This window comes from Salvia splendens, chromosome 8 (assembly GCF_004379255.2).
Source record: "Salvia splendens isolate huo1 chromosome 8, SspV2, whole genome shotgun sequence".
NCBI classification, from domain to species: Eukaryota; Viridiplantae; Streptophyta; class Magnoliopsida; order Lamiales; family Lamiaceae; genus Salvia; species Salvia splendens.
Window position 1 is genome coordinate 11,185,003 of NC_056039.1, and position 15,374 is coordinate 11,200,376.

Below are 15,374 nucleotides of genomic sequence, written 5' to 3' on the forward strand. Positions count from 1 at the left end.
ATGAACCAAAATTCCGTGGACGAATGGCAGCCGGCAGAAAATCTTGCTCAAGGAGATGTGGCTGGTAAAAGGATAAAGAAGGGGAAAAAAAAGAAGAAAGCAAAAGTTAATGATGAATTCCAAAGTGAAGTGGATGCTAGACCAGTAAATTTAGCTGAAGGAGTTGCAACTCTCAGTAACCAAGAGATTAAAGATGCAGCACAAAGTGTGGCCCAGACTGAAATGGATACAGGTTCAACAGATAGTGTTTCTGAAAGGAATGTGACTATTGATAATCCAAAAGTTCAAGATGAAATTCAGAGCATAGACCTCGCGAAAAAGGATACACGACCTACACAAAATCTCGCTGAGGGAATTGTGATTGTGAAAAGAAAAAAGAAGCAAACAAAAACCAAGAAAGAAAAAGTTGAGGATGAATTCTTGGGCAGAATGGATGCAAGACCAAGAAAAGCTTGCTGAAGCAAATGTCAATATTAAGGTTCCGGATAATAGAGATGAAGTACCAAATATGGTCCTGGCAGAAATGGATATTGGGTCAACAGATAATGTTGCTGAATGTAATGTGTCTATCAAGTTACCAAAAGATGAAGATGAATTCCAGATCAGAGAAAAGGTGGATACAAGACCAACACAACATTGTGCTGAAGGGAATGCGACTATGAAAAGAGAAAAGAGGCGACAAAAAAAAGATAAGAAGGCAAAAGTTGAGGATGAATTCTCTGGCAGAAGGGATACCGGACCAACAGAAAAGCTTGCTGAAGTAAATTTAAATGCCAATGTTCTAGCGACTAGAGATGAAGTGCCGAATGTGGGTATGACCCCAATGGATACAGGGTCAACAGATATTGTTGCTGAAAGGAATGTGATTATTGAGAAACCAAAAGTTCAAGATGAATTCCAGATAATAGACCAGGCAAAAGTGGATACAGGACCGACACAAAGTCTTGAAGGAAATGCGACTGTGAAAAGAAAAAAGAGACGAGGAAAGGCCAAGAAGGCAAAAGTTAAGGATGAATTCTCTAGCAGAATGGATGAAGGATCGACAGAAAATCTGGAGAGGGGAAACAGTCATGCTGAGGAGAGGAGTGCAGTCCCTACTTGCAATGCATGTACTGCGACGGATGCGGAAATCTTATGGCTTAAAACGACTCCGATTGTTTCAGTTAGGAAAAAACTTATTGTCCTTGATATAAATGGTCTGCTTGCAAATGTAGTATTCCCAGCACCAAAACATTATAAAGCGGATATTAAAGTATGTGGAAGAGCAGGTCAGGATTGAATATTGCTTTGTTTTCTTAGGATAAAAATATAGTGGATTGGATTTGACTGCTGGTCGTTATCTTGTTGTAGTTTTCAAGAGACCCTTCTGCGATGATTTTTTGAAGTTATGTTTCCAGAACTTTTATGTGGGCATATGGTCATCAAGAACCAAGTACTGCTTAAACTATACTATCTCCTTTTTCAGATCCCTGCATTATTTTCTTTCATGCTATCTGTTCTAGTTTTGGACCATCTCCAAGTTTGTTGTGTTGAGACTTAATTTCTAACTTTGGCATATACATGTGAAACTATACAGGAAAATACTTGATGCAGTTGTGAGATATTTACTGGGAGATCAAAAGGACAAGTTGCTATTTTGTTGGGTAAGCTTTCTCCGATATTGATTATTGACCAAAGTAGCTTTTGTACATTTAATGGTCCAATAAAATCTTTTTGGATTATTTCGGCATTATTGATGAATATTCATGTAGTACTCAATTTCCTGTGCTGCCTAAATGCACACGTCCTAGTTACTAACTATACTATAGTATAAAGAAATAAAAAGTACGAGATGTGCATTTAACATGCCATGGGTGGGGGCTATAATAGTGCATATAAGTTTGTCTATCGAATTGTTCCACTGTTGTTTGGTTGATAGTATACAAATCCTATTGCATATATCCTAGTGGCTTACTATATATTGAAAGCTACATAACCCTCCTCATAACCCTCATTGCCTATCTATTCCCACCACCAAGGCACCAACAAAAAATATGAGATTTGCATTTGAACACGCCGTGAGGCTATAATAGTGCATATAATCATGTCTGCGGAATTGTTCCACTGCTGTTTGATTGAAAGTATTAGCTCGCATAGGTGCTCGAATTGGTCTAATATCAAAATCTTCTTTGCCTATGTAATTATCTACTGACACCATTTAATGCTGGTTTCACCTCTTGGAATTGACTCTTCTCTTGAATGCAAATTATAATTTTATAATTTTGCATCATTTATGTACATTATAATGCAGGATATGAGATATTGTACACAAACAGGGTCCAAAACTCTTGAAAATTGTCATAAGCCCTTGGTCTGCAAGGAGCTAAGGAACATTTGGGAAAAGGATGATCCTAGTCTCCCATGGCAAAAAGGAGATTTTAATGAAACAAACACAGTGTTGCTGGATGATTCTCCTTACAAGTCCTTACTAAATCCTGTAAGCTTTTCTTCCTATTGATTTAATGGGTCTTGTTTTTCAACTTCTATTTCTATTAGCTGTTTCTTTCTACTAATCCTAACTTTTGTTTGGCTTGTTTAGTTGCATTCAGCAATCTCTCCCAATCCGTACCAGTACTCTGACACCAATGATAATTCACTAGGTCATATACTTTCCATGTATACATCTTTTTTTTTTGAGTTCTCAGTTTCATTCCCCAAAAATGTGTACATACTAAGTTTGATCTCTATTGGTTAAGGAGATGGTATGAGCCTTGATCTTTTCTCAATTGTGACGATAGGTGATGATTACTTGTTTTGCAGGTCCCGGAGGTGATCTTCGAGTTTATTTGGAAGGTCTGGCAAATGTGCAGAATTATGTGGAGCAACACCCGTTTGGTCAAAGTCCTATAGGTGAACAAGACCTTTCTTGGGAGTTCTACTGTAGGGTACTCAAACAGATGTCCAACAATGAAATATCCCAATCCGAAGTTGAGGCTTAAATTAGCTCAAGAGGCTTTTAGGGCTTACGTTTAGGCTTATAGCAAAGGATGTTTTCTTTTTGAACAATGATTTTGTGTTAGGTGAAATGTTGATGCGTTGGGATTCACCCGAGAAGGTATATTTGCTACATTAGGAGCGTTAGCCAATGGGACCCGTCAAGGAATTTGGCTATCTTGGACTGGTACAGTCGTGGCCGTCGTCCACCATGGCTTTGGTCTATGGTAGAGGCTCACCTGTCAATCTGTCATTATACTGACCTTGGTTTTGATGCCGTTAAAAGGGGGTGGTATTTTTGTAATTTACCCTTGAAGAAAAATATTTTCATTTGATCCTCTCATTATTGCATTTAATGTGTATGAAAGAGCAAATATTGCATCTCAATTTAACCCAAGGAGTATGATCGAGTGGCATAAGACTCGTTCATCCTTAACCAAATCGTCAGGGAAAAAAAAAACCAAATCAGCGCAGGCCGCCGGCAGGTGGATACCCTTGGTAATTACCAAAAAAAAAAAAAAAACAGTTCCTGAAAACTGAAAAAACTACAATTAAATTTATACTGTGTATGAACAACACAAGGAGCAATACTGAAACTTGAAATATTGCGAACTAAATCAATGTTGAAATAGGACAGCTTACAAGAATAAGTGTTTTGACTCTAACCTTAATGGAACTGGCAATACCTATGGAATCATTGATTATGTTTGCTATGCAGTAAAAGGACTGATTACAACATTCTTGCTTGAAATGGTATTCCAAGTCCAAGGAATCCATTATGCAGTATTATGCAATATAAAATACTCCCTCGGTCCCCTAAAAATAGAGATCTTGGGGACAACACGTATTTTAATGTTGTACAAGCTATAGAACCTGCTATGTTTATTGTTGGAATAGTTTTACAGACACAGTGCATCTTAAGCCGAATCATCCCAATAAGCAACAAATGCAGTGAAGATAAGGTAAACATAATAGCTTAACCATTGGGTCACAGGATATAAGGTGAAACAACAAAAACTCCGAAAACTAATGATTTTAATTTCAATTATGAAAAAAATTTCAGTGACATGGGTTCATGCAAAATAACTGACAACTAACCATCAACAACTCAGCGAAACTTCCCATTCAGAACTCTAAAATGCTTGTGTAGAGAATATCTAGCTTCTTGACCATGACTACTACGAAGCACGCATTGATGCTAGCTCCGAAAAGAATTATACAGTCTCCAATTAAACATTCTAATTTACACATTAGACACTTCTGGTGGATACTCCGTATTTCCCCAACGGATCTTCCCAGCAATATCGTTCTTCTCGTCTGCTTCATAATGATCATCACCAAACCAAGAAGTTCTCTCAGTGCCGTTGTTTTGAGGTTTTGTTACCATGCTTAAGGATTTCTTAACATTCCCAACCTTAAATTGTACACTGGCCCTCCCATTTAAAAGAATCTTTCTCCTTTCCTCAGGTTCACAAGGACCACTCCTTGCAGCTTCACTGGCTTGCAAAGATGGCTTCGTAATCGAAACATGGTGTTCCATAACTTCGTGACTTTGATGATACCCAGATCCCAAAGACTCATCGATGAGCCTAGCTGGCAGAATAGGCAAAGATACCTCCTTTTCCCAAGATTGCAGAGGGGTGGCAAGAAATGGATTGTTTTCTGCTGCTCGTTGTGCCTTTGCAGCATCCCCTTGTTCAACAACTGCTCCTGCTTCAGATCCATTACACATAAACTTCTGCTGCAAATTCAACAAAGATCTCTCAGCTCTCCTGTTCTGTTGTTCAGCCTGCTGAATCTTAACAGCTTCGGTTTCTGAGCCTTTCTCATTTGCAGAACTTAACTCCGCATAAGTCACAGGATCAGGAAACTTGGGCAACCATCTAGGTATATGTTCGTCAGGGGGGGTTTCCTGTGCCTGAGCAAAACTAAGGTCCAATACCCTTTCTCTAACAACTGGAAAAGCAGGAATCGGATATACAAATGGGATTTCATCTGCTTGACTAACAAATCGAATTATATCCTTCACAACACCGGATCGTGTAAGGCAATGCCTAAAATCAGAAGCACCTGGAAAACCCTGAACTGAGCCCAGATGCTCCAAACCCTGAATCACATCAAAGACATTACACTGCGACCTATTAGCTAAATTCGCATAAGAGGACACCGTTTTTCCTATTTCCTGAATATATCTCACCGCTACATCAGTGAGATTATCCAATGCAGACTGCTGAAAGCTCTGAAAACCTAAACTTTCACAAACCTGCGCCACCACATTCCTGGCAATGGCTTGCGTAAATTCGTCTTTTCCCAACTTCTTTTTCTTCCTCATTGACTGCAGATTATCTTTTTCACCCAAGAACTTATCTTTTCCCTCTCCATGGCTCATATTAGACAACAGTTCATAATATCACACTATCATCAAATTGAATAACCTTTATCGAACCAATTGATCGATTTAGACCAAACAACCACTTTACCGATCACGATTCATCGGCCTAACATTAAACAAGAACCTAGTTCTGGCACTCCGATCCTATTGAGCTAACAAAAACGCTAATTCACAGAGCAATCAATTCGTACCTGGAATTTTCTAGGGTTTAAGCCGGGCCACATGGAAAGAAACACAAATTGAGCTCCCGCATAAAAGAAAATTGGGTGAATTGATTTGGCTAACAAAAAGATTGTGAATGGTTGATCACAATAACAACTAATCAAAATCCCGAAACAACCAATTCCAGATAAAATCGAAGTTGGGGGAAAACCTATTGGAGACTGCGGTTTATAGACGTTGAAGCAGTGTGTGTGGTCCGACTACGGAGATCGTCAAAGTTGTGAGTGTGCATTCAATTCCGACCTCAATTGAGTTAATCGCTATTCAAAAACGATTTTTGATTCGAAATTGGCACCGAACGTCGCTGCTGGAGAAAGGACTGTAGGAGTCAGGAGACAAGATAATTCGAATAAATAAACCGACCAAAATCAGAATTTGATTTTCGTTTGTATTTAGAACTTTTGATTTGAATTTATTTTCAATAAAAATTGAACTATTCGGATCGGTTATAATTTGACATTTTCAAATCGAAAAAATAAAATAAAATTCGAATTACTAGCTAATATTGATATTATTATTTTGTTTTGATTTTTAGAATATTGATTCAAAATTCAATTATAAAATTTGGAATAATTCAATTCATATTTTAAAATAATTTTAGTAAAAAACAATAAATCGAGTTTAGCAAAAATTCAACGATAATATATATGAATGCACACCTCTATTTAATTAATACTATAAAGGTGCTATAAACAAGTTGTCGCAATTGGATGAACAACAAATTAATTGAACTGCATCGTAAATTTGAAATCACTGGCAAAATAGCTACATAATACCAATATGCAAAATAAATAAAAAACCTTAGTAGCGGAATATATCAACTGCTATTTATATATGTTATGCTACAATCCATTACCATTTCGTTGCTAAATTGATCATTTTCTGATCGTATTCTGATGTCAGTATTTAATACTAGCAGATTTGATCTGTTGGAAATCCATTCCTTTGTGTCCATTACAAATATTTTAGCGGTGAGTGAAATAACAACATTGATCCGTTACTAATCTAGTAATTGGTTTGAGAAATAGGATTCAGCTAGGGATTTACTAAAGGAAATGTTCGTTAATAATTGACGAGATTTCTGTAGTGATATGAATGCACGCACGCCCCTATTTAATTAATAGTAAGAATAATTGGGTGTTATAGCTCATTTATAATCTTATGGAATTTTAAATAAAACGAAACCATTCATGTTTATAAACGGCTAAAAATCAACTGAAAAAAAACGGTTCCTAAATAAATCGAATTGTGCCTTTTTAATTAAAATAAACATATTCTTATTCTATTTATATGAAACAAAGCATTGCAAAAATACAACAAAACAGCAAAAATCCTAAGGAATTGATCAAAACAAAAATGTCCAGCAACGCTAAATCAAGGCAATTCGAAACAAAAATAAATCATTCCATGAATCATTCGCATCACCACAAATGTAATACTACTACTACTACATATATAAGCTACAGACTTTAAAGAAATTAATGATCAAACAATTACATATCAAACTAAAGAGATAAAAATAAATAAAGATCTTAGTGCTTGAACTAAAAAAACTTGGAATCAAGACAAAAATAGAAACGCAATTATTTGCATTGACAAATTTTTAAAAATAGCCAACAATTTAGAATGTACTACTAGTATTCATTTTACTTTCTTAACCATTCTTGAGAACAAACGAAACTTCTAATAATTCTAGGATACAACGAACTCCTAAGACTCTTTTTAATTAGTAGTAGTATTATGGAATTCTTAGTACGACGGAATGAAGGAAAAAATTGACTAGTAGTATTCATAGTCCAAGTAGTACTTTTCTAGTCAACCTAATTAGGAAGCAACACAGTTTTAGGACACGAAGAGTTAGGAACAACACCCTACTTTCTGGCCAGTTAGAATAGTTCGAGATTCTCCTAGTAATTTTATAATAGCATAGAGTCCATTTGCCCAAATGAGTTAAGTTACGTACCACAATTTCCTTCATATCTTAAACACTTAAGTTCTCATGCACCGCCTCCCCAACTCAGGGTCATCAGTACCGGTCAATCAAACTAATTAAGGCCATGGTGACTTCGCCAACCCAAGACTTAAGGCGATTAATATTTATAACATGATGTTCTCTGTGGGATTCGGCCCCTCTTGCCTTATACTCCCTCCGTCCCATTTGAAATGAACATTTGTTTTTCGGCACGATATTATATGTGAGTTAACGGGGATAGAATAAAATAAGATAGATGAAAAAGCAGAGACGACGTTTCGTTTTAATAAACGTTTCATTTTTAATGGGACAAATGGAGTACATCTTAGGATCCGAGCAAATAAAAATATACTCCATTTGTTCCATAGTAGTACAATCATTTTTCCATTTTGGGCGTTCCATAGTAGTAGAATCATTTCCTTTTTTTAGTAAAAAGTTACACATTTTTGTACTCCTACTTTTCCCTATCTCTTACTTTATTATCTCTACTTTTTCTTCTCTCCTGTTTTATTATCTTTTTATTTAATACATTATACACTTTTTTCTAAATCTCTGTGTCAAAATGAAATACCTCAACTACTATAGAATAGATGAAGTACTATTTTTATTGAACTGTTAGGTAGCCAACAACAATATTGTGCATTCAATTCATCTTACTCCCCAGCCGAATAAGATTCACTCACCACATTGGGGGAAATGCATACGGTCGGTAGAAAAAAAACTAGTTCGTGCAGTGGTCTTCACTATCAAACGAAGAACCAATGGTTCCGTTTAGATGTATAAGAAAGATAGGTAGCCAAATGATACACTCAGACCTATGTAGCGTACTACTCTGAAACCTTCTTTCCAATTGCAAAAATGAACATTATTCAAGCATTGTTGTCAATTTCTACAAATAATGGAGGGCCTCTAGAGGTACAAATACATGGAGGCACCCCTTGGGTTCTCTAGCATGAGTTCGGATATGGTGAAGTGTGCCTCCTAAAAAAGACTTTATATGGTCTAAAGCAGTCTCCCAAGGCAGTTCAGGATATTTACAAACATAATATAAAATATGGATTCAAACATAGTATCATACCTTGTTTCTGAATAGACAAGGAGATAAGGTAACATTTATTATAATTTATATAGATGACATGATCAGAAGACGTCGGGAAAATTGAAGAATTGAAGAAAACATCTCCCAAGAATTCAACATGAAGGAACTAGGAGAAACATGGGCTATAGATTGCATAAGATGCACTATTGGCAGGTCAAGAGAGGTATCAACGAATTGTAGAGAAATTAATTTATCTTTCTCATACGAGATATAATATTGCTTATGACGTCGGAGTCATGAGCCAATCTATGCATCAACCTCGAAACGATCACTTGAAAGTTGTGATGAGAATTGTGCGATACCTGAAAAGTAATGTCGGACATGGGATTTTGCTAAAGAAATTAAATGAGCATTTGGAGATACATGGATACACGTATACTAGTGTTTATGGGCTGGTAAACCAATTGATAGAACATCAACGACGTGCTAGGTCACTTCTGTTGAAGGAAATCTAGTCACGTGGAGAATTAAAAAGCAAAAAGTGATTCCTCTTTCTAGTGTAGAGCCAATAGTGGCTTTAACAGAGATTTTGTGGTTGAGGAAACTGATGAGTAAGACTGATCATCTATTATTGTCTACATAAAGAAAATCCAGTATAACAAGACAATACCAAGCATGTAGAGGTAGATCGATACTCATAAAAAAGAAGACTGAGAGTGGTATAGTATAGTAGAGTTACCATATGTGATCAATTGTCAGATATTTCAACAAAGGTTGTGACACTAAAAAGCTTTATTGAAGTACTTAGCAAGTTGAACTTAAGAGATCCCACATTTTATTTTAATGAGAATTGTTAGAAAAGGAAAGTGATATTAGAGGATACAGATAATGTTCGGAAAAGCAATATGGATCATTTAATTAATGCACATTAAATCCATAAGTCCTTCCTTACACTGATTTAGGTTCAATGATGAACATATAAATAGGAACAAAAAGAGTTTAGGGCATCCACAATAGGGCGCCCTATGCTCTGCCACATCAGCATTTCATCCTCCTACCATTCCACCTGCAGTGGGATGCCCTATAGGCCACCCTATAGTCCGCCCTATGCATTTTATTTATTTGAATATTTAAAACACTACAAACATTGGAAAAAAACTTCATTTCATTAAAATTCAAACATTACACTACGAAATAAAAAAAACTACAAATTCTCAACGGCGGTTATGGTCCCAAACTTCTTCAATCATGCCGTTCATGAGCTGAGCATGGTCTTATTGGTTGCGCATTGAGGCCTGTCTAGATAGAACCTCATTGAAGCCCATCGGTAATCCTCGAACGTGGGGCGGGGCCGCCGTACTGGAGCTAGATTCACCTTCATCATCGCTCCAATCGGTGACTCTTCCACCTTCGTGTTCGACTATCATGTTATGCAAGATGATGCACGCATACATGACATTGACGATGATGTCCTTGTACCAGAACCGCGTCGGACCCTTCACTATTGCCCACCGCGCTTGGAGCACACCAAATGCCCGCTCCACATCCTTCCGCGCAGCCTCCTGATTTTGTACGTATAAAACTCTCTTCTCACCCATTGGGCAACTGATCGTCTTCAAAAAAAACAGGTCACCTCGGGTATATGCCATCGGCCAAGTAGTACCCCATATGATATTGGCGTCCGTTAGCAGTGAAGTCGATGGCCGGGCCGTTGCCATTGCATTGCTCGGTGAAGAGGTTGGATGAGTTGAGGACGTTGATGTCGTTGTTCGAACCTGCTACACCGAAGTAAGCATGCCAGATCCAGAGCCGATGGTCAGCGACGGCTTCGAGGATCATCGTCGGGTGGATGCCCTTGTATCCACTGGTAAATTGGCCTCTCCACGCCGTTGGACAATTTTTCCACCTCCAGTGCATACAATCGATGCTCCCTAGCATTCCAGGAAAGCCGTGCGCCGTCTCGTGCATCTTCATCAGGGCCTGGCAATCCTCAGCAGTCGGCCTTCGCAAATAGGTGTTGCTATAAGCCTCCACAACTCCCCTATAAAAATTCTTCAGGCACTCACAGCCAGTTGTCTCCCCGATGTGAAGGTACTAGTCGAACATGTCCGCCGTGGTGCCGTAGGCCAACTGTCGGAGCGCAACCGTGCACTTCTGCAACGGCGTAAGTCCGGGTCTGCCGATGCCATCTTCCCGATACTGGAAGTATTCATCACGTGCATCCAACGTTTGGACAATGCTGAGAAAAAGATCTCGCTGCATTCTAAAACGCCGGTGAAAAACCGTCAGGCCCCGCCGTGGTTGCTCGTCAAAATAGTCTGCGAACAGACGTTGGTGAGCTACGTCGTGCTCGCGGCGGACAAACGTCCGACCTCGAATCGGACATGGGATCCGCAGCGCCTGGGCCTACTCCGCCGCTTCGCGCTTCATTTCAGCCAAGCATTCTGCCGCAGCCTCATGAAGGCAATCGAATAAGGCCAGAGTAATGCCCTCCGAGGTACTCCAGTCGTCGCCAGGTCTTATTTTTTTCAGTGAGAGAGATTGGGAGTGAAATATTGGTGTGTGGGGAAAGTGAGAGATGTGAGAGAATTATTGGTGTGGGAAATGGAGGTTTAAATAGATAAAAATTTCGAAAAAAAAGGAAAACACGTTGCATCGTCCGCGTGACCCGCAGTGGGGCGGACGATACCGCGGACGATGCGTGTTCCGACGCCATCGTCCGCGGACGATGCATCGGGCATCGTCCGTATGACTACAGTGGCGGATGATAGCCCGCCCTCTTAAAATAGCTCAATTTAATGTGTTGATGATAAATACAACCCTTACCCAACGGGGACCCCAACTTGAGTAATGTGGTCCTTGCATATGATTAATACCCACACACACATATTGAAACAATAAAAAAATACAACCCTAATTTACTACTTTTACCCTATCTCTGTGTATCTTTTTTTTTTCTTTCTGAATTTGGACCACAGTCACACACAATAGGCACAGATCCTTTTCGCCTCTTTCTGATTCCGAGCTAGTCCTTCAAGATATATACACTAATCAATCTTTGGATTTACTGTGTTGTGTTGGATCTTGTGCAAAGCTGCCATATCTGTTCCTGTCTTATTCATCTCCTAATAAACCCTCTTAATTATTCCCCCCTTCTTCCTTTACACCTTACTTTTAACGATTTTATCAGAAATAAAGAAAATTAATTGAAATTCAACCGGGACCATTTTAGGGTTTTGTCATCGAAAAGTGAGAGGCGATTCATATTTCAGGCCTATATAGGTTTGCATACAAATAAATCAAAATTCTCAAGAAAAAACATATAGAGTAGTATGACCTTATAATTATTAACTGCAGCCACAAAAATCTTCTTGATAATTAAGCTCAAAGCCATGAAATCACACTAAACGCTTGTTTTGCGAAGGCAGAAGATCCGCATTCATGTTGAAATCCGATGGCCTGACTTGTGAAGAATTTGAAAACTCCGAGCTATGGAAGCTCGGGTAGTAGGGCCCGGTCTGATACGCCAAATCTTGGTGTTGATGAGCAGCCAAGCCGAGGCTGATTGGGGTTTGGGAAAGGCTCAAATTGGAACTCATTAGAGTTGCAAATGAGGAGGGATTTTGGGGGTTGAATTCATGGCCTTGTTCATTTGAAAGTGGAAGTTTTTCTCCGAAGCAGATGGCTTGAGGGATCTGGACGGGAGGCAAGCCATCGATGTCGTTTTTCGCGACATTGAGGAGCCAATCGACGACTCTGCTGGGCTGGTTGAGGCCTAGTCTCTCTTGGAGATCGTAGAGCTGGATGGCCGTAGGGACCGAGAGCCTCACACGTCGGTCCCTCAAGCCCCGGACCGTGCACACCTTGCTGTGCCTGTCCTTGCCCCCCACGGCCCTCGACACTCGGACTATCCGAGGATCCTTCAGCCTTGACCACGCTGATGTTGTCGAGGTGAAGTCGCTCCCGGCCTTGCTGCTGCTCTCTTTCATCATATTCTTGTGTGTGTGTATATATATATATATATGCGAATATCATCCAATCATTTCTTGGTGATTTTCTTGAAGATCTGATCACCTAAGAATAAGACAACACTTTGAATTATGATTTTTGTAATGCTAATTTCTTGAGAAACATATAAGTAGGATGAGTAAAACAAGCAGAAGATTTCTTACAGTTGAATTGAGCTGGTTTGAAATGTCTTGATGATAGAGTATTAAACACTGAGAGAAGATATAGTTATAGACCAAAGAAAGAAAAGAAAGGCACACAAGCAGCCACGTGTGTATTTGGCACACAAAAAATCTTTTCAAATTGTATGTATATATACTAGGGTTTTGGTTATAGTGTTTCTCCTGATATGATATGCTTTCCATTTCTAGATGCTTTTTTATGAGCATCGTTCACATTTAGTCTTCAATATTTTTACTCTTATATTTAACAAATTAAATCATTGTCAAGTTCTTCAAAATTTTAAATTTTACACTACAAGAAAATAAATACATCGAAAATTGGACAAAATATCACTGGTGCTAGAAACAAATTATGACCCTACCGCCAAGAATGAAAGCTGACTTTTCAAATTTTAAACTTAATATAAGTATTTAAATATAAAAAGAAGCATTGCGTGTGTAACAAAACATTAATATATGTATAAAAGAAGAGAAAATTTTATATTGTAAGTTGAAAAGTGCTGATTGATTAGGTTTGAAACTTGAAAGACAGCCTCCATGTGAGCAATATATAGCCTAGAAGGTTGGTCAATTAAAGACAACAACTTCTAATAGCAATTCTTTAATTAGCAAGTTCATATAAAGAAAATACTATCAAATATAACTCTTCTTGTTTTTATCTTATTAACTGATCACATTGTTTATGGTTCAGTCGATTCTGCGAAAGCGCTTTGTACCCTATCGCCAGTAGCCATTATGGGAGCAGTCTCCAAAAATTAAATTTATTATAAATAATTGACTCTATTTCAGGCTATACAAATATTGATTTAAGGCTTAGAAAGCATAATGAATCCCACGGAAGAGAATCGAAATAATTTATTTATTTTACTTCTTTAACATAACGATTTTAGGCTGGAACTCGTCATTATTTTTCCAACATTAACAACTGACAAGTTGAGTTGAAATGGTAGTATAATATTAGAAATAATTCTTGTAACTAAATGAGGGTTCAAAGAACAATATTAATTTCAATTGTTTTTTTTATTTAGAAAGGTATTAATGTAATTTTTGCTTTTTAGGGCATCCACAATGGGGCGCCCTAAGGTGCGCCCTATGGCGCGTCACGTCAGCAGTTTTATCCTCCTACCTCCACCTGCAATGGGGCGCCCTATGGCGCGCCCTATGCATTTTATTTTATTTGAATATTTAAATAACAAAAAATTGAGAAAAACTTCATTTCATATATAAAAATTAATACATTACAATATGAATTAAAAAAAATACGCAAACTCAACGACGGCGGTTACATGCCCACACTTCTTCAATCATGTCGTTCATGAGTTGCGCATGGTCTTGTTGGTTGCGCATTGAGGCCTGTCTAGCTAGAACCTCGTCGAAGCCCGACGGCAATCCTCTAGCGGGGGGCTCGGTCGCTGTATTGGACGAGCTAGATGCACCGTCATCATCGTTCCACTCGGTGATGCTCTCACCTTCATGCTCGACTATCATGTTGTTCATGATAATGCACGCATACATGACGTCGGCGATGATTACCTTGAACCAAATAGAAAAAAAAATAAAAAAGGGTGGCATCGTCCGCGACCATCGTCCCCCGATCCCGTAATGGGGCGCCCGATGGCGCAGACGATGGCCTATCGTCCGCGCTCATCGTCCACTGAGCCCACAATGGCACGGACGATGCATCGGGCGTGGGCGTAGGGCGCGGACGATGGCGGGCACCCACAATGGGGCTGACGATGGCACCCGCGGACGATGGCACGCATCGGGCGTGCCATCGGGCGTCCCATTGTGGATGCCCTTATGACTTAATGAGATTTCAAAGAACAATATACTATAGTTTATCAGAATATTTATTATGCCTAGCTAAAGGTCACATATGAGTTGTCACTATATGTAATTAATGAGCCTACTACTACGAAATATTTCTCCGACTAATATTACCCAACATTTATCTATTATTGACAACACTGACCACTTTATACATTTTTACTTCATAATTTTATATCGTTATGTTTAATTGAATATGGTAGATTAATGAGATTTGTTATACTATGGTACGTCTCACCCTCATAAGTCATATAATTGAGTGGAACAGAATACAATGGTTATGCATATGGTCATTACTATATATCTAGATATAAGGCATGCTATAAAAGAAATCGGTTAGTTTTTATTATTTTTTATGACATGTACATTGGATTTTTTTATATTAATAAAAAGGCTCGAGCAGGTAAGGGGCGAGCCAAGGTTCAAGACAGGGTGGTCAAAAGTTACACCACAAACAACCAAAACAGAAAAAGCAACAACCTAACACCATCCCAACCAAACAAGAGATAGAAAAGCTCACTCTGGGTTTCGATGGGTGACTTGAATTGTGTTCGATCTTGTTGGGGCCCTGCCTGTTCCTTTTTGCTTCTTGGTTTTTTACCAAGTCACTTTGTACTAGCCCACTTGTGGCTTTTCACTTGTTCTCTCCCCGAGTATGCCCGAGTGTAAGATGTAAACGTTTAGTTTGGTTATATTCAATTCATTTATTCATAAAAAAAAAAGATAGAAGAGTAAATACCAGCCAACAACAAAGCCTAA

The 15,374-nt window shown here is 38.5% G+C and overlaps 3 protein-coding genes across 3 annotated transcripts; 1 reads left to right on the forward strand and 2 right to left on the reverse strand.

Moving 5' to 3' along the window:
• Positions 1–406: 406 nt before the first annotated feature.
• LOC121743617 lies at positions 407–3,347 on the forward strand. The gene is made up of 6 exons (XM_042136948.1): positions 407–1,268; positions 1,351–1,432; positions 1,577–1,643; positions 2,291–2,476; positions 2,579–2,639; positions 2,800–3,347. Exons 1-6 carry the CDS (start codon positions 413–415, stop codon positions 2,976–2,978), a joined length of 1,431 nt encoding a protein of 476 aa, XP_041992882.1. The 5' UTR covers positions 407–412; the 3' UTR covers positions 2,979–3,347.
• Positions 3,348–3,991: 644 nt separating this feature from the next.
• LOC121745347 (transcription initiation factor TFIID subunit 8-like) lies at positions 3,992–5,946 on the reverse strand. The gene has a single exon (XM_042139210.1). The coding sequence runs from the start codon at positions 5,360–5,362 to the stop codon at positions 4,217–4,219; it is 1,146 nt and encodes a 381-aa protein (XP_041995144.1). The 5' UTR covers positions 5,363–5,946; the 3' UTR covers positions 3,992–4,216.
• A 5,886-nt stretch (positions 5,947–11,832) lies between these two features.
• On the reverse strand, positions 11,833–12,892 carry LOC121743558 (transcription factor TCP5-like). Its single transcript, XM_042136886.1, has 2 exons — positions 12,771–12,892; positions 11,833–12,672 (listed from the first exon to the last, which is right to left on the reverse strand). Exon 2 carries the CDS (start codon positions 12,588–12,590, stop codon positions 11,997–11,999), a length of 594 nt encoding a protein of 197 aa, XP_041992820.1. The 5' UTR covers positions 12,591–12,672; positions 12,771–12,892; the 3' UTR covers positions 11,833–11,996.
• Positions 12,893–15,374: the final 2,482 nt, after the last annotated feature.